This window comes from Elaeis guineensis, chromosome 9 (assembly GCF_000442705.2).
Source record: "Elaeis guineensis isolate ETL-2024a chromosome 9, EG11, whole genome shotgun sequence".
Lineage (NCBI taxonomy): Eukaryota > Viridiplantae > Streptophyta > Magnoliopsida > Arecales > Arecaceae > Elaeis > Elaeis guineensis.
Genome location: NC_026001.2, coordinates 84,621,077 through 84,645,325, shown reverse-complemented (window position 1 = coordinate 84,645,325; position 24,249 = coordinate 84,621,077). Strand labels below are relative to the sequence as shown.

Genomic DNA, 24,249 nt, shown 5'->3' with positions numbered 1-24,249 from the left:
ATGGATGGTGGGTCATTCAGTTGGTTATTATCTTGATTACTTATGTTTCAACTGCTTCTAGTTGCTGGTTATCCAGTTGGTTATCTTCTCTCATGGATGGTGGGTTATATGGCAGATTGTGCAGTAAGGTGTTTCAGGATATTCTATTTCTTCTAGATCTTTGATTCTCCTCATAATATGATTCAACTGCCACAAAGCTGCTTTAAATGGCACACCATGCTTCAATTGCTTTCATGCTTCAAGTTTCAGTTGTTTCACTCTGCTTCTGTAAATATAGGTTTCAGACTGCTTCAATTATTAAGTATTTCAGCTTACCTTATCATCTCATTATCACAGTTATGTTATCTCTATTTCAGCCTATTTCAATCACTAAGTGTCTATCTTTTTGCTGTAAAGATAGTTGTTGGTTGCAATATTATCTTTTTGCATGTTGTTAGTTTGTTATATTATAGCAGCATGGTTGGTTACAATTAACTTCAGCTTTTCTTTTTTTTTAAAAAAAAAAATTAATTTCATTATCTTTAATTGCTTTTTTAAAAGAAAAGAAGGATAAAGCGAGTTACAAAGAAATCCTTAAAACACAAAGCCACTAAAATCTTATAAAACTTCATGATGATAATAACCATTAGTCTATTATATCAATGTAAAATAATTTACCAAAGTTTTTTGCAACATAAAACTTGCGAAATCAAATATTTCTCCTAAACAAAATATACGTTAGAAAAAAAAAAAAAAAGAAAAGCATAAAACTTGCACTCAGATGATGATTCCTCTGTTCGCCTTTAATTTTAGGAAAAAAAATACATGTAATCCCGTTAACAAATCCAGAAACCCCAAATAGATGTCTAAAGCAACTGAAAAATAGCTGATAAAAAGAAGAAATGTGGAGAAAATGAAACAATATCAGCATCATAGCGAGCCATGAACCCATGGAATCAGAGCCCTAGCTTTCTGAGATGCCCTTTAGATCTTTGGATCCTTTCCTTAGGGTTTACCCCCAAGAGAAATCCCTTGGGGAAGAGCTGAGAGAAGATTAGAAGAAGAAGCCTCCTCTCCTCCTCCGACAAGGATCCATCTAGGGTTCCCATAACCCCCGACTGCATCCATTAAATAGTTTTATCGCTTAATTCGTCCGATCCCGATCAGAGTATTCGAAGCCCTCTGATCTCGGATGGACGACTGCGATGTATTCTGTGGTTTGACTACGTGGGACGTTGTTGTTTGTAAAAAAGGCTGCTTGCTGTTCTAAGATAAACACGACCGAGTCCATGTCGTTGTAAAAGTCCAAAGAAAAAAGAACCGAAAACCCTAAAGCGGCTCCTTTGCTTCTCTTTGGTGTATCGCCGTGCCCTAATTTCTCCTGGATAGCTGCTTCCAGCATGGCGAATAGTAAGAAAAAAAATCCTTTCTCTTTAGGTTTTCGATCTTTTTCTCAGTAGATTTTGTTGTATATCCTTCTTTTGGATCTTTTTCTGTTGTTTTTGTGGTAATTCTGTGGTTTTTGTTTTGGTTTCGAAGCTATGGCGCGATCTTTCCTTCAAGCCGTATCGTCGGAGGACGTCGCTCCGCCTCTCCGAGTTGTCCAGATGGAGGGGCTGGTAATTATCGAACCGATTCTTTTTGTTTATTTGTTACTGTTTTTGTTCGTACTATGTTCTTTCTTTTCTTTTCTTTTTTTCCTTTAAATTTCGGTTGCAATTGGATGACTTCATTAGTGTTTTCTATCAGATAAATACTTTAGATCAATATCGATTATGTTAAGATTTGAATCACGACTCCCTTTTGTCTTTTTCTTCTTAATAGGCTTTTTGTTCATCCTGAAAAGATGGAATTGTGATAGGAATTGTGAACTTGGTTCATTGAGCAGAGCTACTGGGAATTTCTGGAAAAGACCAATTTAAAGTGCGCTTTTGCTCTGTTTGTCCCTAAGATTATGAATACGACTTTTCAGTCGTTTTAGCTTGATGTGACTGATAAGTTAAGTCTACTTCCTATGTAGTTTGCAAACCAAGCAGGCATCTTAGATGCCTGCATGCAAGATCTACTTGAAAATACTACTAAACAGCAACTAGGATGTTTGTTTGTATTGGGTTAATGTGAGGGTTGTGGAAATAGAGAACTACATGTAGATAGATAAATGCAGCAGATATGAGGAAGCTGAGGTGCATGTAGTAATACTATCAAAGGATGAAGTTGGAAATAAGGGATTCAAGGAAGCCTTAAAGATAAAAGTAGGTTTAGAAATGCAACGATGATTAATGAGGGCCAAATAAGTTTTGGGTTTTTTTTTTTTCGTTTTTTTTTTTTTGGTGTGGGGGGGGGGGGGGGGGGGGGGTAACCCTAAAAGATGGATAGGATACACAAACATTTAGTTTAGAAAAAGAAAAAAAAGGTCATTTTAAGATATCAATTATCGTGATCTACCTTGTTATGTATGTAACTTATATCAACAAGTAGCTTGATAAGTCGATGCGCAAAAGGATTTGTCTTGTCGTCTTCTTGCACTGCCAGGACCAACATGACTGTAGAACCTAGAGGTCACTTGCAGGCATGAAGGTCATCTTCAATATAAAATTGAATCAGAAGGCCTCATTGGTAGGGCATGGCATGGTACGCTACAAATGACCCGTGATAAAGATGCTAAGTTGGAATAGCGCTCATACCATGTGTCTGTACAATGCCATATCCAGTCCTTATATATACCATAATTGTTCCTTACCAGTTTAGCAAGATATGCCTGTTATAGACTGGTATGGGGCTAGTCATAAACCCTTGCTTAAAACCATCAAGTATTTTCTAAATTAGTATGCTAGGGAGATCTTGGTTTATCTTTCTTGAACGTTCTTTTTCATGGGCTGGTTAGTCTCAATGACAAGGAAAACTATTTAAAAAATAGTATATGTGCTAATTCTTTTCTTTTATTGTTCTCAATTGGTATTGTCCAGGCTATCTTAAAGATAATTAAACACTGCAAGGAGTTCTCGCCAGCTCTAGTGACAGGCCAGCTTCTTGGTTTGGATGTTGGTAGTGTGCTTGAAGTGACTAACTGCTTTCCTTTCCCGGTATGTAATGTTATTTTCAATCTGAATTCTAATCTAGTATGAGGGTTCCAGTTGGAGGGGTGGAGGTATTGATGTTTGAGAAGGTTTTCTCTGTCTTCTTGCACTGATAATTTTCCTTTTACTGTCATGTTAAGATTAGAGAAGAAGATGAAGAAATTGAAGCAGATGGGGCCAATTATCAGCTTGAAATGATGAGGTGCTTGAGAGAGGTCAATGTAGACAATAATACTGTAGGATGGTATGTTCAATTTTTCATCTTTTAGCAATTAGTATTAAAAAGACTCTGTGTCATCTCTTGTTGCTGTTGTCAAATTTGAAGTTCATCACCATGTTGTAAACATGATGCCCACAATTGCTATTCCTTCAGGTCTTACAACTATATGCCATTATGAACATCACTTCTGCAATTCATTGTTTGTGAATGTTTTGAGTTCTAATGTAAGTATATTTGACACAAGTACACGTAACCCTTGGAAAAACGTTAACTATTACATGTTACTCGAAGACATTCTGATATAAAAGAAAAATCTTAAACCCTTGGAAAACATTAATATTTGTGATGTTAGTGCAGCATGCTGGAATATGTATCTTGCCTTAAATTGTCGGATTACCAGTTGGTTGAATAATAATTAGCTCTGAAACTAATATTGAGAAGAGAGCTACTGACATTTGCAGTATCTTACTGGGTAACAGGCACTTTCATGAATTGTTTGGCTATGATGAAGAAAGCCTAGCTTGTATGCAGTACATTTTATATTAGATTTAAATCAATGCTTGTGAAGAAAAATTCACTAACTTGTATTTTTTAAGGTGGTGGCAAAAGCTTAGCCTGCATAAGTTGTCAGTAAATTCAAATTCTGATATTTGTTACATAAATTTAATTTTTGTTCTGTTTATGCGACAATGGTTTGTTCAGAATTTCTCTTTTTATCCAAATGGTAACATTGGTAGCTCGTAATAGAAAGTTTCCTCTTTTTTTAAAAAAATTCTTTTTAGCTCCATTTTGTGATTGAACTCGATTTTCAGGTATCAATCAACTTTATTGGGATCTTTTCAGACTGTGGAGCTGATCGAAACATTCATGAATTACCAGGTGATTCAAAAATCTTGGTGTTAGATATTTATCAAGTTTGATAATTTGCTTGATTTTCACATGATTGCTTTTTGTTTTTAGAAGAATTCCGAACTTGGTGATTGTTTCACTAATGTTAGTAAAATGAAAGATCTTATAATGGATTGCTAATTCTGATCGCCTGAGATTTTGCTCCACATATTTGGATAGAGTAATGAAAATATTTCCCCATAGTTTCCCTTTGAGTTTATTTTTCCTATGAGAAGCATACAAAGAAGGTAGCAGAATTCTTCACATTTTCTGCAAGATTTTTTTTGCATTAATTTGGTAGAGGAACTTTGCCTTTTCTTTCTTGCTAGCTATCTTCTTTGTTTACTGGGTAAAATTGTTGCTATGAGGAGTAAGATGGAAGAACTGGTGTGGTGTATATGCGTTCATATAAGATGAGGATTTTGGTATTTTGTTTTTTTAATGCTGAAATTTGTTTAGTTGATATAAGGAGGATAGCTGACTATGTACTGAAATGAACATAGCAGGGGACAGTACCAATGCAGGATATAATGATGGAGAGCAGCATTAGATGGTAGTTGCATGCACCATGAAACATTTGGAAGGTGCTACAAGGAGTAAAATAGATTGGAGGTCCCTTGATAAACACAGGGACTTGGATTTGTTCACATGGTCATACTAAGCGAAAGTAATATCCAAGCAAATGTTATTCACATTGAATTGTCTCTCAATAGGTATGAATGGTGAACTAGAATGTGATTAAACTGTCCTCTAAGAGGTGAGATAAGGCTTATCTGGGTCAGAATTGGATGTGGCGAAGGACTGCACTAGTGAAGTGGGGTGCAGTGAATTTTGAAATCTGGCAGCTTATTCTACATCTTGAATTGCTGGGTGCAAGTACAATAAAAATGTTATCTAACAAAAGAAGTGGCATGATACTTTTTTATTCAAAAAAATTCAAAGAAATCTAGTTTACGCAGATGAGATGTTTGCTTTTCCAAAAATCTGGATTCTTAGTCTGGAATGTATCTGAAAACAATAAATGTTTGACTTTTATGTTGATTTGAATGGTGTTCTTAGATGTTCGGCATTTCTGTCAGTTAGGTGTTGATATGTAGGATGATCTTAATTACTTAGGCATTGGTACCTATTCCGAATACTTAGGAATGTTTTGTTGGAACTTGTTTCTTTCTTTTAATCAGGCCTTAACTAGAAATCTTCTTCTGCTGATGTATTATATACTTGGGCTTGTACCTTTGGGTTTTGTTTTGGCATTTTGGTGATGGTGCAGTAATCTTCATTTTGGTGATTTCATGCCACTACTATGCTAATGTATATGACACCTTTCATTATGCAGGAGAATATTCGACGATGTGTTTGCATTATATATGACCCATCAAGGTCCAATCAGGGAGTTTTAGCTCTCAAGGCCTTGAAGCTGACAGATTCATTTATGGATCTTTACCGAAATAACAACTTTTCTGGAGAAAAGTATGGGTTGATGATTATAGGTTCAGTTATTTACAACATTTCCCTTTAATTCCATCCTCATAGCTGCTTTTTTTTCTCTTGTAGGTTGCGGGAAAAGAAATTGTCATGGGTGGATATCTTTGAGGAAATACCTGTATGTTGTTTCTATCTGTCTATGCTTTCATTTTAGGTTACCATACTTGCATTTTTGTACTTCTTGAATTAGGATTTTGTAGATTTACATATGCTTTTGCTTCTTTTTGTGGTAAATATGCCTTTGACATGTCATGTTTAAGAGGTCTGTGTGAAAGCAGAAAGCCTGCATCTCTTTCTATTATGAGAGGTCTTTATGGAAGCATATATTCTTCATTTCTTTCTCTTATAGTTAATATGTTTCCTGTCACAGATTAAAGTTTCTAACTCTGCACTTATTAGTGCATTCATGACAGAACTGGAACCTGATTCCCCGGTTTCTCAGGTCTGATATTTTGTCCTACGGAAGCTCTATTTATTTTCATCATGTTCTTAATTATAACATGCCAAATTTTCTCTGTCAGTGTGATTATGATCGCCTAAAACTATCCACTGCTCCATATATGGAAAGAAACTTGGAATTTTTGATTGAGTGCATGGAAGATCTTAATTCTGAACAAAACAAGGTTTGATATTCCTTCCAAGCGCTTTTTTCCTGGTTTTCTTGATGCTGTCAGATGTCATCTCAGTTACATTAAATTCTGTATTCCCCTTTCAGTTCCAATATTATTATCGCAATCTCTCACGACAACAAGCACAGCAGCAAGCATGGCTTCAAAAGCGAAGGTAAAGTACAGTCACATGTCTGACTTGTATTATTGCCTATGATGTATGGCATATTGGTAGTGTTATATTGTATATTACTTCTTAATTCACTTTGAGCTTAAATAGAGAGCTGCTAAAGGATGCAAGTTGGTAAGGGCCTAAACTCCATTGCTTGAGCTAGTACATATCAGCTTGTCCTTGAGAAAATCAAGGGCTTATATTCTTTGTTAGTATAGATCATTCTTTCATACTGCATCAGAACACTTGCACTCTCACTAGCTGTTCCCCAAGTTCCCTTGGAAAGGAAGGCATATGGCTATGTGCTTAACGTATTGCAAGGTTCTGAGATGATATGAGCGTGTTGACTTTCAGTCAGAAAACCATGACTTTCAATTGTAGCTTTGTGGGTACTAGGACAATAAAGGGTGTTTTATTTCCTCTTGGAACAATAAATGTAGATTTGGCAACAGTAGACTACACCTCTTTTCTTGTTTGTGTTGAAAAGAAAGAGTAGGACCTCTTTTGATGGTACTTTTCTTATCTTTAACGTTTCATCTGTTTAGGAAAGCTGTCTGTCTGTGTTCTTTAATTGTGGCTTCATGCCAAAAAAATAAAAAAGATATTCTTTTCCCATCTCAGTCATAAAAATATGAGATATATACATATGCATATGTCTGTGTGTGTGTGTACACACATAGACAAGTGTACAGTTCATGTATATATATGTATGTATTTGAGTGCCGGTCAAAAGATTGGGGAGGTGGTGGGCGGGCAATGGGCAGTGGACACTTGTTGTGTCCTCCACATGTTTTCTGCTTCAAGGCAAGCATATGTTCATGATAGGGGTGAAAGTGGTATGGATATTAATCGTCCGGATCCGTTTTCGTATATGAATCAATCTAGATATGAACAAAAATTTGAAGATCTGATTAATATCCATATCCGAATCCATATCTATTAGACAATAATGGATATGGATAGACAACTATCCATCTGTATCTGAAAATTCGAATATGCATGTAATCCTATAAAATTTTATGTAGTACTTATTAATTTTTAAGGTAAATATACAACCATATAAACATGTTTTTAGCTTGATTTATCATCTATTTAGTAATATCTTTGATTCTGTAGTCACAAAGTTTAATTATCTAAGTTATATGCGTAATTATATCCATACTTCCGGTATTCGAATTGTATCTGTATCCGTTTAAAACAAATATGGATATGAATTTTTACATCTAAATCATATCCGTATTTGTATTTGTATTCGTCAAACAAAACAAATATGGATATGGATATGCTGGTATCCAATTTGTATTGGATCTGGTTTCAGCCCTAGTTCATGAAAACATGCAGGGAGCAGCTGCTTTTACATGTATGTGAATGTTTAGTTGTGATTAGAATATAGGAATAGGTAAGTTTTTGAGTTTTGAACAACATTCACTGCATTGTGATATAAAATATTAGATTTTGCTTGTCTGACCTCGCTAGCCTATCTTCAAATGCACCACTTTTTATTGTCAAATATTCACTTTTATGCTTCTTTGGTCCTTTACTGAGTAAATTTACTGATTTAGAGATAGTTTCATCTTTCCTTTCTGTTGCTTGTATCTGAAAAACATGCTGTGATGAGTGTTGCACTTCCATATTCTTTAACATTTATAGGGCACCAAATCAGATGATCGGAGCATAGTCCATCATATTACTGCTACTTCAATTTAAATGGAAGCTGCCTTCACTTTTCATGTGATGGAATTGTATCACTCAATATCATATCATCATAGCGTTTGTAGGTCTCCAATTATTATATTCAGAGAACTACTGAACGTTCAATTTTAGGTTTGTGTATTCAATTTAGCAAAATGACCACTAAACATCAAGTAAGACAAGTTACATTTGTTACCATGACCAAGGTCACTAATTTTGACAATTAAATGCATGAATTGTAGTTATAGGACTTGAACATAAATTAAAATTGGTTTCCCCATATAAATGTAACAAGATGATAATTCATAAATTTTGAGAAAAAAGAGAGTTATGGTGACTAAAGTTGACAGATATTAAAGAAGTGGTCATGCATGAGATCAGAAAGGTAACACTTAAAGATGCAGATGATATTGCAGCAAGTAAGGAGGAAGGATGGATAAAGATAATGGAAAATTTGCACTAATGCTTGAAATGGTGGTTGATGCTTTTATCCATGCTGGGCAAAGAAAGGATTGATGTTGAGCTATACCATGCCCTTGGATCCAAATGCAAACATAACAAGGAACAGCAATTTTGAAGAAGAGAAGTGATAAGTTGGTGTCAAAATCCTAAATCCTAATAAAATAAGCTAATCTTCTTGTTTCAGTCCTATAGTTTGTGTTACAAGGGGGGGGGGGTGTGGAGGACCGGTGGGTGTGGATCTCCATTAAGTGCTGCATCAATCATAAATGAAGTATGGCTTTTGATAGCCTTTGGAATGCCCTGGTAACTAAATAATCAAAACTGTGGAGATTGATATGATGATGCTATGTTATTTGTTTCCTTCCTATGTCATTTATGTTCTACATAACTGAAGCTACCAAGGTGATCAACTTATTGGAACGTGTACATTCAAACATCACCTCTACCCAAAACAAAAAGTAAGAAAAAAACCCATAATTACCACATCTGGCTAAGCACAAGCTCAAATAACAAACCAAAAGAAGTTTGGGAAAGCTGACAGTGACCCAAAGCTATGTAATATCTAACCCACCCCAAAAAAAGTCGCTTCCCGGGATAAATAGAAATAAACTTAACAATAGCACATACCATATGATACAAGTGTATGTGTTTGTAGATTATGTGGTTTCGTATGGTATTTCATGAAGTATTAGCTTCTGTACTGTATTAGCTCAACATAATATTGCATAGCTGATATTTTTAATTGATATTATTCAACTTTTGTTTATACTGAGGTGAAGTGATGCATAATTTTTTCCCTTTTCTTTTCAAGTCCAGGCTTCGTCTCACCCTCATTCCTTCTCCTTCTTCCTTTCATCTTGCAAAGTGCTTTCAACTTTGTTCTGGATGAATTTTGGATCTTTCATTTGGAGGTTGCAACACAGTATTGGTTGGTAATTAAGTCAAAAATTTTCATGAGAAGAAAGGAAAAGATAAAGAAAATTAGATCCCAGCTTTCTGAATGAGAACTTATGGACATTGAGTAATCTGTTGACAAATATAGCCTTTGTTGTCTGTGTCTCAGTACAAGCATATTTTTAATGATATTGCTTGGGATTGTAAGTCAGGATACATCTCCGAATATTGTGCTGTTATAACCACCATGTGGAAAATAACAACTTCGATTCTAAGCTTTTTATAGGGCTTTTAATCCATAACAAGCCAAGAGTTCAGTCTTTGCATGAGATGAAGGACTTTGTTCATAGGGTTCCTTTCAACTTTGTCTCTTAGTTGGATCACAAGAGCAGCACCTGTCTGATAGGTTGACAAACTACCAAAGGACTCCTGGGTTCGACTGTTCTGCACACATTTATGCTTGCAGATGAAAGTGCCGTGTGTTCCACTACCATGAAAACCAAATTTGTTGTTGATGTTGATAATTTCGGTGTTGCAATAAAACCTGTGTACGTAGGTTTGTATATATGTATATACGTACCTATATATGTAGGTACATATCGTGATATCCTTGAGCCTAGGAGCATTGTTTCTGTTATGCTTGTGGTGTTGATTTTATCATTGTAAAGTTCTTCCAAGACCAAAGATACTGGTGAACTCTTTAGTCCTTTCTGATTGTAGTTCAATTTTGTGCATCTTTAGCGATTGCAAAATAAGATTCCCCACCTTTTTGCAAAACCAAAAAAAAAAAAAAAATCGCAGATTAAAAGCATTTGGAATGCTTTGATATTGTTTAGAAGCCAATACCTTTTGGTGGCTGCCAGCCTAATTGGGATCTAGGCACCTAAACTCTAAATTGAACTTTCCATAACCAACTTGGCTGTAGGCCCTATTTAGGTGGACCACTACATGCCTGGTGGTGACTTTTGATGATAACTTACATTAAAGTCCTTGTGCACCAGAAATGCGTTCTCCAAATTTTTGGTTCAATTGTGAAGCTCCTAAGACATGACTTTTTCTTCCTTTCAACCTTGAGCGAGCAAGTTCTTTGCTTAGACTGACGGATGGAATATGGAATTTTGTCATTCTTGTGTGTTTGGATTACAGCAACTTGTTTATACTGCCCTTTTTTCTTTTAATTTTGTAGGGCGGAGAATATGGCAAGGAAAGCTGCTGGAGAAGAGCCACTGCCCGAGGAGGATCCATCAAATCCAATCTTCAAGCCACTACCCGAGCCATCACGCTTGGATAGCTATCTCATAACAAATCAAATCGCCAACTACTGCAACCAGATCAACGGGTATGCCAATATATTTACTGATGCAGCTACTATTGTGTCAAAGATTGTATCAGTTGCAATTTTGATGTAGTTCAGTATTTGATACATGATGTGTTATCTTCTAGATTTCATCTCTAGTAGAAACTAGGAAGTTAATCTACATTTCATGCATGAGCATGTGAAATACACTTTTTCTGCTGCAATGTCGCATCTATTTGTGCCTGAAAGCAAATATGCTACTCTTCTTGATTAGTCTAATGCTGATGGGTATAGAGAAATATAATCCAAAGGGCAATTTATTATGGATGGACCTTGATGCTTACATATAATTGATGACCTCTGGCTACGTTCTTGTGTTCTTTGATACAAGGGAATCTACCTCAACTGGCATGGTTTAGTTAGTGAGAAACAATATATTTCATGCAAGCAACTTCACCTGTTAATTGGTAGTCAGGACGGGCCATACAGGTGCTTTGCTTATCAATTAAGTACTGAGACTACTAATGTAGATTGTAGAGTGTTGAATGCTTGTCTTGAAAAATGACAAGTACATGTATAATTGCTGGTGGATTTTTTTTAACCCTCCATTAAATACAATTGTTTGACACACTTCTGGTTATGTCAATTTCAGTATTGCAACGAACTAAATTGAGACCTCATATAGTTAATATGTTTTGGGTAGTGAAGAAGTTCAAATATGTCATGGAATACATGGCCTACTAAGTTTCATTTAAGGTGGAATTGGTTTGTTATCTTTAGTTTTTTTACGATTGGAAAATTATATAGTTCCATATTTATAGGTTGCTTTCATAAGTTCTAGCATCCATTTTATTAAAATTATTTATATGAGCAGAAGGATGCTCTATGTGCATGGCTTGGTGCTCTCTCCAAGTGTGGTTCTACTAGTGATGTCACAGGCGCCAAAAGGCACGCCTTAGGCGCTCAGGCGAGGCGTAGAAGGGGTCATCGCCCCTTGATGCTTCAGTCAATACCCTTTCACTCAGGCGCCCACCTTTGGTGCCTTTTAGGGCCTTTCTCAGTGAGGCGAGGTATTTGCCTTTAACGCCTCAATGAACTCTACGATTATTTTTTTTTAATAATTGAAAAGTATAAAAAATCCTAAAAGGCCACCCATTTAACTTCTTAGCTCTATTACTAACAGGGGGTAAAGTGGTCAATTAGTATGGAATTAGTTTTGACTTTAGTGACTTGAGGTTTTGTAAACAAAAAAAAATTGAGAGGAAAGAGAGACTGTTCAGGACCACAGGAGATTGTTGAGGAAGGGAGGCAGAAGGGGACCACTTTAGGGCTGTTTATGTTTTCTATTTTATTTATGAGACTCCATTGATGAATTTTAGGGTTTGTTATGCTTTCTGTTTCATTTATGAATTTAGAGCTGTCTATGGCTTGTTATCATATAACTTTATCTTGAACTAGTTGAGCATTTTACTGTTTTATATATATTTTATGTTTAAATTGTTAATTATATGGTAATTCATGTTACAATAATTATCTCTGATTTTTATTCATTTATATATCATATTTTCTATTTTTTTCTCCAATTTTAGTGCCTTCACTCGGACGGGCGTTTTTCTAGCGCCTTGCGCCTCTAAGGTGCTAGACCCCTCAAGCGTCTTAAGGGCGTCTTTCATCTTTGACTATCTTGGGTTCTTTAGAGTAGAAATTCTCAAGAGTATTTTCTTTCTATATTAGGCATTTGGTAAAATTTTTTTTCTAGTTCCTCCAAAAGTTGAGAAAAGTCTAGTAGGAAAAAGCTCAAAAAGAAAAAAAAGATCTAGTTGTTTGGACCTTTAGGTAGAAGCTCTACTTGAGACACATCAGTGAGCTATTTTAATTTTAATGAAAAATTTGTAAAGACCAAAATACTGATGGTAATGTAATCTAATATATATATATATATATATATATATATATATATATTAAAATGGAGGCCTCTGCATTGGCAAGGCCTCCGTTTGATGTGTGTGGGTTTAGGAAAAAGGGAGGGAGCCATGTGGAAAAAAAATCGCGAAGGAAAGGCATCATCCAAGCTTCCCTATTCGGCTACTACCAAGACGTTCGCTTCGCTTCATTAGCTTCAAGCCTTCCATCTGATTGAGACTCCTGAGGATGGAGAACCAGAGGCTTCGTTAGCCTCAAGCCTTCCATCCGAGTGAGACTCCTGAGGATGGAGAACCAGAAGGAGGAAGGGGAGCAGGGTCTAAGAGGGCCCATTATCGTCGATGTGGTGGCGGAGTATGAGACCCCTGGTTGACCGCTGCCGAAGGGCTGATGCTGTTGCCCTATCGACCTTCCTTGCCGACAAGTCCGCCGAATGGGCCTCGATGCGGAGGATGCGGACAGTCGGATGGCTCTATACTTTGCAGTTGGGTTGGGTTCGAAGGAGCATTCAGATGCTAGCGGCGATTGGAGTGGATGTAGGGCCGGCGGGGGGCTAACGCCACTGCACGTGGCGGTGGGCTATGGGCAGGCGGCGGTGGTGCTGGCGTTGCTGGAGGTTGGGGCATATGTGGCGATGGTGGATGGGCAGGGGAGAATGGTGTTGGAGCTGGCGAGAGAGTTGTTGGCGGTGGCCTCCTTTCGTGGAGGTGCGAAGCGGAGGCCCCCTTTTGTGGAGCTTCTCCACCTCTCACCATGACGATGCTTGTTTGAAGAGGAAGAATAAGATGGAGAAGACTGGGAGGTAGGACATGAATAGGATTAAGAAGAGTAAAGTTTGGAAGGAAACTGACTGGTGGATTCTTGGAGTCATTAACTGATTGTCTCACTATGAACCGAAATAGAAAGAAAAGAAGAGCGACGAGCCAATAACCAGGGAGCAGGATGGAAACTTCGAGAGGCCAAAGGAGGAGCTCCGCTGTAAAGTGACGGCGCCCTCTCTTGAAACCCTAAGTGGGTGGCGGAGGAGAGGAAGAGCAGCCGCGGAATGGGACTCTGCTCACCCATGGAAAAAAATGGAGGGGAGCGGAATTAGGGAAATTCAGGGACCCCACTCACCCACGAAAATAGATAAAAAAATATAGTATCGATGGGGTGATCGAGAGCGAGAGAGTGGGGGGAATGGTTTTGGGGGTTTTGGTGGAGCATCATATAAGAAACGAATGGGGGCTATTTGACTAACATTTGGCATGTCCAACGGCATGTGATGTTGTATGGACTGATGATTGGATTCAAATAATAGAAAAAGTACACAAGAATTTTATATTTATATTTTTTGAAAACACCATGTAATAGGGAAGGATGGGAGAGAAATAAAATATGTCAAATATATTTACTATTCTTAAAAAGAATAGTCTAGAAGGCTCGGGATAATTTTTTAATAAAAAAATTGGAGAGATTTATGGATATTATAATGATAAAAATATTATTAAAATGATCTAATATAATCTTATATAGATATTAAAATGCAGGTTTTTGCATTGGTAGAGCTTTCGTCCTAGGTGAAGGCTTAAATCTTGAACATCTCGAAGGAGAAGAGCTCGATCTGGATGAGGTCCCAGCCAAGGGACTTGGCAAGACCCATGGCAATGGTGGTTTTGCCCGTCCTGGGCTGGATCTTGCCTTCAGAGATGATGCAGACCTCCAGAGTGGAGTGGAGGTTTAGACTGTGAATATGCGAGTGGACGTCGATACGCTCGATTTGGATGAAGTCCCGGCTATCCGAGAGCCTCTTGAGCTCTACCATGGTAGTGGAAAGAAAGAAGAGAGAGCGAGCTTCGGAGGTGAAGAGCAAAATAGAGAAGAATGAATGCTAATTTGAGAAAAGGATGAGGATTTTAAAAGAAGCTAAATGGCAAGAGGCCCATGCACAGAATATTTTTTTATTATTTTAATTATTTTTTAAATACATATAAAATAGATATTAATAAATTAATAAAATAAAATACTTTTTTGAAAAAATTGCACCCCGTGCATGGGGTTATAAGCTAGTAATAGTACAATAATGTAATAAGGCATTAATAATAATACACCATTGTATAAGGCATTAATAATAAGGCATTAATAATAGTACAATAATGTAATAAGGCATTAATAATAATACACCATTGTATAATAGTAACATTAGCAATATAATAAATAATATTATGGTACCATATATATCATAGTATAATGTATAATATTATATAATATAATCTAATAAGACTGTCGTATTACTATTAGTATAGTAGTATTCTTATAGTATATTATATTATACTCTATATTAGATAATACAATAATTTTTTGTATTATTTATTAAAATAATATCATCATATTATTATTTGTGGTCATGCTATAATATGATAATATATAAGATTGTTATATTACTAGTAATATAATAAAAATATTTTATTATTGTTACTATTATTATGATCATCATTATCATCACTATATTATAAGAATCTTATTGTAGTAATATATTATATAATATTATTATTTTGTTATATTTTATATTTAATGTTTTTTGTATTATTTAGATGAAAACATCAAAATAAAATAATAACAGTTTTTGACAGTACAATAATTGTACAATTAAAAATACTACATGATACATTACAGTTGCTGTCATATCTTGATACTAGAAGACTTTCTCGATTTGGTTACTACCGAAGTGTTAAAGTTCTACGGTACATCAAAAATATAGTTATCAAACAGTGAACAACTTTTTATGAAAAACTCTACTAGCAAATGCTCTACTACCGCCCAAAGATCTGCAGATACAAGCTCTACCACCTACGATGCCTAGTATCTTGTGCTCTGTCATTTATTCAGTATTTTTGATATTCTCGGTGGTCTCAGTTTCAGCTCTTTTTTTTTTTTTTTTTTTTCTCTAGCCAATGATTCAATTTTTTATATTCATTCATGTGCTACATGGTTTGCGTAGCTGGAGCATAAAATTGATGACAGTTTAGACAGGATGTATATTTAAGTGAATACTTGTTTCAGAATTATATTTTTTTCTAGATGATGATGACAGCTTGTATCAAATTAAAATTGCAGGGTTGCTGGTCAGAGTTTCAACAGATTATATCTAACGAAGGCTCTGCATGATAATTGACTGAAAGGATGTATATCGTGCATTTAGTTGAATGATGGTTTAATATTTCACAAGTTGATCTCATGTTCAGTGTCTTCCTCATTTTGTATTCCAAAAAGTAGTCTATTGTCAGCATTGTAAGATGTTTTCTTCAATTTCAGTGGCCAGAATTTTGTAGTTGAACTAATAGATGTCCATTGGAAGTGGATGCATAGTTTGGATGAGTTACTGAGAACCATGTAAAAATTTTCCTGCCTTCAAGGTTCGCTAGGACTGAAACTTCTGACAACTTTGTGAAATTTAGGAAACCAAATTATCTACTAAAAGAAATTTACTTGTAAAATTGCTTGCTCAGAAATCAAGTCTTGGACAATCACTACCGCAAACTTGCATACAAAACCTTTGGTTGGTTGCTAATCAGGGTAAGACCCGATTCACAAATTCTATATATAATTTTCAAAAGTTGGATAAAGAATATGTGTGGTTATATGGCATTGGACAAAAACAAATCCAACTTGTAAAATATGTATAAAAATATATAATTTTTTCGCTGAACTCCAATATTTGCGTGATGAACGATTCTTTTGCTGAACTCCAATATTTTCATGATGAACGATTCTTTCTTGTGGTAAGATTTATATTTTTCGTGTTTGTTCTGCTCTGTCTCATTAGTATTGTCCGGAGGACGTGGCTTTTGTTCTCTTTTTTTTTTTTTTTTTTTTTCAAGAATTGGGTAAAGCTCCTCTTGCTCTTACAAATTACGTTGTAGCAAAAACATGAACCTTTATGAAAGTAAAGCCAATACCAAATGGTATGACAATATGCACATGATTACAACCCTAAATCATCTAAATTTGTTCCAACTACTATTTTGGTAATTATTCCTACTAGGATCTATCTTCGTTGTTATGACAAGTGTTTTGAACACCTTTCTCACATTCCCGGTTATTTTAATATTAGGGTTTCTGTTTTCAGAAAAATGGAAACACTAATTTGAAATGCAGACTCAAGCTACTCTTATTATGGGGTCTCGCCAAAATCTTGTCAACTTGTATGACCTATTTCAGACATGATCATATTTGGCTAGCCAAACCTTGCTAGATGATTTCACTCCATGATATTATTGTGTATTGATACCCTTCTGGGCACTGCTAAGGCGAGTGAATTCAAATCTTGGCCTTCTTGTTACTCTCTTCTTCACAGCAGAATCATTTTCCTTGATCCTTCTTGATAATTCTATGAATTCTATAGTGCAAGGTTGTCTGTCCAAATGGCAGTCTTCAAATATACACATTCCAAGTAAACAGATACAAGTTTGAGAAGGGAGAGAATAAATCTACTTAATGAAGTAGGGGAGGCTGAGGACATAGAGGAGGAAGTAAGCCCAGATGACACTGGAGATGCCTCCGAAGAAGAAGCTATCGGTGAACTGCGACCACCCCTCGCAGTCTGCAGTTTGTTGGTCTCCTTCTTCCGGCCTGTTAGTGTTAGAGTTGTGCTGTGGATGGCTCATCCTCATTGAATGATGCAATGCCATAGATGGTCAAGCAGATGCTGAGGATCACAGTAAGACCACCAGCAGCCAGTGATCCTGCTGTTGCTGTGTAAGGTGTGTTGCAAAGCGGACCAATCTTGATGAAGGGGCCGACGAGGAGGAAGCCGTGGGTCAGGCCAACCTCGATGCCTCTGAGGAGTGGGCTCACCACCATGCGGTATGCCGGCAGGTTGGAGAGGTACCAGGTGATCAGCGGGCTCGTTGTGATCGAGTCTCAAGGCTTCCAATGAATGGGTCACCATCGATGGGCTGGATCACTTGAAAAGTTGGCTGCCAAACTCCAAATGTCAACTTGGACCTCTGTGAATTTCTTAGCCAAGTATTTTAAGTACATTCCAATTCTGCAGCAGCCTTTTAGGATTCTTCTCAACATGTTATGACTATAAATGAAGAGGTTAAAGGACTTGCAATACTTTCAATCCAATGGACATTGTCTATAGATGAGCTTACCAGCCGTGAACTCTACCTAAACCAATACATGGAGGGATAAAGGCAGTGTTTTCTGAAGTATTTCACCCTAAATACCTATAGGTAAATTGGGCAATGATCTCGCCCTCCTCCAATGGAGGGGATTCTAGTGTTTCCACAATATTTAGACTCTATTAAGGGTTTTCTTCTTAAGAAATTGCCGATGAAAGTTAAAATAATAATAATAATAATAATAATAATAATAATAATAATAATAATAATAATAATAATAATAATAATAATAGTTTGTTTAAAATAAAAATTCAAATTGTCAACCACTGATCTATAATATCTAAATATTTTAAAACTTAAAAATCATTTATTCTCAGAGTTTCTAATTTTTACCTCGAGTGGATAGAAATGATTTCTCATCAAGCAATCTAATAAAGAGTATCATTATTGTGGTCATGAAATCATTTAGACTAGATAACTAAACCAAAATAAGTCACTTTAATGCTGTGAAATAATTTTTTTTACTTTTTTCAAAAAGAATGGCATTTATTACTCACCAATCAATCGAATGCCAGGCTATGTAATGAACACCTTTAAAGCAACCACTCTATGGTGAGTGCATGGTATTATGCGGATTACCGCTACTTGACCCAACCTCTTCTCCTTGGATCACAGCCAAGTACCCATAGATAGACCCGTCGGGCGAGACCGCTTGGGACATCAAGGGGAGGCCCGAGCACATGAGATTAGATAGCACCACGATGTCGGTCTTTATCCAAGCTCCACTTTGGTCGGCTACTGACCCAAGGTCGGGACCCAACTGGCAATGTCTAGCAACTTGTGCCGCTAGTGTTCTCTCTTGCCTCTTTTTGGGGGGATGGAGGCCGTGATGGATGTCAACCGGCAGGGAATAAAAAGGGCTTCTTCCTTTGATTCTCTGAAGAGCCTAGATCTAAGGGAGAAAGGTGCCAAAAGGCCATCTTCTCTACCCAAGTAATAACCCTCAGTAGGCAAACCTTTGGAAGCTACCCGGTCTTAGTCCCAAATAGTTTAGGGACCACGTCGCATCCAATGGAAAACCTTGCGTACCACTAAAAATGAAGTTGCTACTCTGGAGGAAAAATTTACCAAGATAATTACTCTAATTGACGAAGAAATTGATAGATTCAATGCTCAATGGAATCGAGCTCTGGTAGGGAAGTTTTTGGTGTATGGATTTCCTCTTGATTTTATTCCAAAGGAAATAAAGCTGCGATGGAACTTGGAAGGAGACCTCCGGGTCTCCTCCTTGTCTGATGGTTTGCTGTTATTTCTCTATCTTTTGATTGAAGTCAAGGATAAAATCTTAGAGCACGGACCATGGTCCCTTGCTGGTCAATTGTTAGCTTTGGAAAGTTGGAGGCCATGTTTCCAACCTAGCTGTGCCCTATCCATCAGGTTAGGCTTTGATTGCATCTTTCAGATCTTCCTCTCGAGCTGTAGGAAAGGGAGATCAACTTGAAAATAGCTTCTACTGCAGGAACTCTTCTGTTCTTGAATGATTGGACAAAACCTCATCACGCATAGGCTATACAAGAGTTTGTATTCTTCTAGATATGATGAAGCCTATCTGCCTGAGAGTTCGAGTCAAGGTCAAGAATTTATTCTTGTGGCAGCATTTCACCTACAAAGACTTGCTGGATATCTATTATTCCTATAGAAGGACAGATCCCACAATAGAATCTTGCATCTGTGTGAAGGAAACTGATTTGAATGTCAAACCAATCTTTGGTCCCTAGATTCGCATGACTCGGGTACTGGTGGGTTCATCAACCCAAGATAATAGATGGTCCTCTACCCCTATTGGTGGCTATTCTTTTGGTACCTTGACTCAACCTAAAAAGACAGCGAAACATCTATTGACCAAGACCCAAACTATAGGGGGTATGACTCTAGTAGTAGGTTCATCTTCAAAGTTTTCTCTACTATCGATTAAGGATGTTGATGAGCTGCAACTAATGGAGATTGTGGAAGCCCCTGTAAGACAAAGACAAGAACTTTTGGAGGGTGTTGTCAAAGAAAAAAAAAGTGATCCTCTCCAAAGAGTCCTAGTCTTAATAAATCTCTAGGCTCTGATTCACCTCCTTAGACAAAAGAATAGAGAAAACTTGCTGTTATCAGTACCTCCAAGCAAAAAAAATTATTTTGCAAAAGTTGAGGTCTGGAAGCATTTACCAATCCAATCTCAATCTGCTCATGGGCAAGACACAATGCAATGGATGCCCCAATTATCTACCAGTGCTGAGCTTCTAGCTTACCCCAATATAGACTCACCATCCAAGGAGTCTCTTTTTGAATAGTTGAAGCAAAAACTAGTAAGTACGGACATAATATCGGAGCAAGCCAGCTCATCCCATCCTAGATCTGGTGAGGAAAGCTCAGCATCCTTAATGGCTAGTGTTGAGCAAGGATTAAAAATGATTGTTAGTGAAGTTGAGAGAGGGGAGGGAGGTGCTCCCATTGTATCTCAATGAAAGTTCTATCTTGGAATTATAGAGGTGCTGCCAAGTGCTCCTATGTTAATTATATGAAATCTTTGCTTCATCAATACTATCCAGATATCTATTGTTTCCTTGAAACCAAACTATCTCTTGATGCTCTTAACCATGTCAAAAGGATTATGGGGCCTCAGTGGGAGGCTTACATGGTCCTGGAATAGATCTCTCAAAGAGAACTATTATAACTTGGCTAAAGGATCTTGATCATATTTCTTTCACTCACTTTGATAAACAAGTAGTCTTTGGTATTATTTCTCAACCAAATAGGGCACCTTGGCTCCTGAGAGCTGTCTATGCTAGTACATGTGGTCTTGAGAGAAGAAAACTTTGGGCTCAGATTCATTCCATCCTTTCTCTCAACTTGCCCCCTCTTCTTGTTGGAGATTTTAATTACATCTATTGCACGGAGGATAAAAAAGGAGATGAACCCTTCCATCTTGACCGTGATATTAAAGAATTCAGATCATTCATCCAAAAGTAGGGCTCATTGATTTAGGTTTTCAAGGGCCAACCTTTACCTAGTGTAATAATATGTTGGACTTTGTTAGAGTTTGGGAATGCATTGACAGAACTCTTGCCTCAAACTTTGGTTAGATGCCTTTCCAGAATCTTTTGTTTTCCATTTCACTCGTTTTGCATCGGATCATTGTTCCTTGCTTTTTTCTATATTTAAGCATGAACAAAGAAGGCCTACCCCCTTTAGGTTTGAAAAAATTTGGCTCTCTTGTCCAGATATTCAATATGTTATTCAAGAAGCTTGGACTTGCTCTAGTGACCATTCTCCTCCTATTAAACTTACTAAGTTAACGAACAGTACTGAATAGCTCTCAAGCATTGGAAGTGGAAGGTGGGTAACATTTTCAAACAAGATCAAGCTCTGTATGACCAAATTTATAATCTTCAAATGCTTGAATCCAAAGATGGATTCTTTCGAAGCAACTACACCAACAATTATTGGCTCTTCTTTGAAATTACCATCACAACCTTCTGCTCCAAAAAATCTTTTGGAGGCAAAAGGCCCATACCTGTTGGATCAAGGAAAGAGATGCTAATACAAAATTCTTCCACCATTTGACCATTTTGAGATGAAAAAGGAATAGAATTCATGTTGTCCATAATGACAATGGGAATATGGTAGAGGACCATCACGATATTTCTTCCTTATTTCTACGCCACTTCATAAGTAGTGGTCAACTGATCCTAATCTTGATATTCTTAATATCCCTATCTTGCCTCATCTTATAAATCAAGAATAGAATGATTTGCTTTGCCAAACTGTTACTGTGGAGGAAATTAAGGAAACCATTTGGAGCTTGCACCCTGACCAAGCCCCTAGTCTAGATGGTTTCATTGCTTTTTTCTTTCAATATTTCTAGTCTACAATCAAGAAAGAGGTAACTCTAACCATCAATTATTTCTTTTATCACAATATGATGCCCGCTCCTTGCATGGTCAGTGATTATCGTCCCATAAGTCTTTGCAATACTGTTTATAAAATTGTGACCAAACTTTTGGCCAACCGTCTGAAGTCTATCTTGCCAAATCTTATTGCCTTCGAGCAAGGTGCTTTTGTTTCAAGTAGATGCATCTATAAGAATATCCTTCTTGTACAAAAAGTAATGCACTCTCTTCGAAGGGTGCCTCGAACCAAAAGCTTAATGATACTTAAAATTGACATGGAGAAGACTTTCATTAGCCTTTCTATTTCAGGTAATGCAGCAATTTGACTTTCATGCCTGATGAATTCATGCTTGTGTTGCCTCCTCTCGTTTTGCTATTCTTGTCAATGGATCTCCTACCAATTAGCTCACCTCATCTAGAGATCTAAAACAAGGATGTCCTCTCTTTCCATGCTTATTCATCCTTTGTTCTGAAGTATTTTTAATATTTTTACACTATGCTGTCCCAAACAAAGAGCCGAAAGCTTTTAAAATTAGAGGCCCCATTGTTTCTCACATCTTCTTTGCAAATGATTGTATATTTGTCTCTAGAGCCTCTATTCATAATGCAATATGTCTTAAAGCTATTATGGAATCCTATTGTTGCATGCTGTCAGGTCAAGTTGTCAACTTTACTAAATCTTATATCATTTTTAGTCCTAAAACCCCTTCTAGTATAAAAAATAAAGTCTGCAACCTTTTTCGAGTGGGTGAAAAGGAGCGAGTTTGGAATTATCTTAGCATGCCAGTTGCTGGTAACTCTCTTGTTTCATCTGATTTTAATTTTCTTATGAATAAAATCTCTGGCAGGATAGCCGGATGGAAATGGAGAGATTTATCATGTGCGAGTAAGGCTACTTTACTCCATCCTGTTCTTTTTTCTTTGCCGCTTTCTTGTATGCCTTCAATCCATGTTTCTCTCACAATACTCAAGAATCTAGAGAAGGAATTTCCTACTTTCCTTTGGGGGCACACAACGGAAAAGAAGAAGCTTCATTTAATTTCAAGGGACACCATCTATATGTCTAAGAAACTTGGTGGCCTGGGCTTCACTTCTTTAAATGTCAAAAGACAAGTCTTTCTTTGTAAAATTGCTGCCCAATTAATGCTTAATTCTGATTCACTTTGGGCCAAAGTAGTGGTTGCCAAGTATGGCTTTGTTGCCTCATGGGTGAGTTATCGAAAGCCTAAGCTTTATTCTCCAATTTGGAGTAAGACATGTGCTGTTACTCCGCTCATTCAGTATCAATTTAAATGGCAAATTGGAACTGATCAATCTATTAGTATTATATCTGACCCCTGATTATTTGATATACCTATCAAGATCTGGGCCACCCATATAAACATTGACAATATCCACTTTGTTTAGAAGGTTTCAGACTTTATCAATCCTGATCGTACCTGGAACAAGGATCTTTTGGCAAGTGTTGTTTCCGCTGATATGATGAGCTAGATTACAAGCATTCCTATAGTGCATGGCCTCTGGTCTGATCATCTTATTTTGTCCCATACTAGCCCTTCTTCTCCTTCTCTACAGGATTTCTATTCCTTGACTGCTCCCTCTCAGCAGGAAAATATTAACATAGATTTTATCTGGGTCTGGAGATTGCAAGTTCCTGCAAGGACGAGAACTTTCTGGTGGAAACTTCTTAAGATGTGCTTACCATGTAATTATTAGTTCAAAGAGGAGATCTTCCATCTCTGATTTATCTTGTGACCTCTGTCATCTTCATGAGGACGTGCCCATGTAATCATCTCTTGCCCCTTTGAGATGGATTGTTGGCGATTGATTAGCAGTGGATGGGATATTGGTTTTTGTCCAGAAACTTTACAGAGCTTGTTTGACTTCATGGTGGATGCCAAAGTGGCGGAGGGTTTGAAAATTCTTTTGGCAGATGTGCCTTGGCTTCTTTAGAAAGCCCGCAATGAAAGCGTTTTCCAATATAAAGTTAACACTCCTTCTATATTATTAGGATTGCATCTACTATGTTCACAACGACTGTTGAAACTATGCATCAGCCTTCCTTCAATCTTTAGTTAAGGCACTGGGGTAGCCATTTGCATCCTCCTTATGTTTTAAAAGATAATTTAGTAGCTTGGCACCCTCCTCCCTTGAAAGTGTTGAAGGTTAATTTCGATGCTACTGTCCATACAGATCAGACTGCTGGTGGCTCCATTATATAAGATATAAGGTAAGCTTGTAAGAGCTGGTGGAAAGTGTTTGATCCCATCCTCTGTGCCTCATGTGGAGCTTACTGTAGCATGGTTGGGCCATTACACTGCTGCTATTGAACTTCAAGCTCAAAGAATTTGGTTGAAACGGATCTCCTATGCTGTCATCAGTTGGGTTTCTAAGCTTAACAATGATTTACATGCCAAATCTCCTCTTCTCAGAGATATTATGCAGCGGAAGAAGACTAAGGTTTTCTATGCCTCTCATATTTTTTTTTCGGGAAGGCAAACAAGTG

General features: G+C 37.0%; 1 protein-coding gene and 1 pseudogene across 1 annotated transcript; one reads left to right on the top strand and one right to left on the bottom strand.

Moving 5' to 3' along the window:
• Positions 1 to 1,232: 1,232 nt before the first annotated feature.
• LOC105051195 (eukaryotic translation initiation factor 3 subunit H) lies at positions 1,233 to 16,017 on the top strand. Its single transcript, XM_073243153.1, has 12 exons — positions 1,233 to 1,389; positions 1,519 to 1,598; positions 2,946 to 3,062; positions 3,197 to 3,300; positions 4,089 to 4,155; positions 5,501 to 5,634; positions 5,719 to 5,767; positions 6,020 to 6,091; positions 6,171 to 6,272; positions 6,365 to 6,432; positions 10,664 to 10,816; positions 15,794 to 16,017. The coding sequence occupies exons 1-12, from the start codon at positions 1,380 to 1,382 to the stop codon at positions 15,849 to 15,851; spliced, it is 1,014 nt and encodes a 337-aa protein (XP_073099254.1). The 5' UTR covers positions 1,233 to 1,379; the 3' UTR covers positions 15,852 to 16,017.
• A 767-nt stretch (positions 16,018 to 16,784) lies between these two features.
• LOC105051196 (photosystem I reaction center subunit XI, chloroplastic-like) lies at positions 16,785 to 17,700 on the bottom strand (annotated as a pseudogene).
• Between the last annotated feature and the right edge of the window lie 6,549 nt (positions 17,701 to 24,249).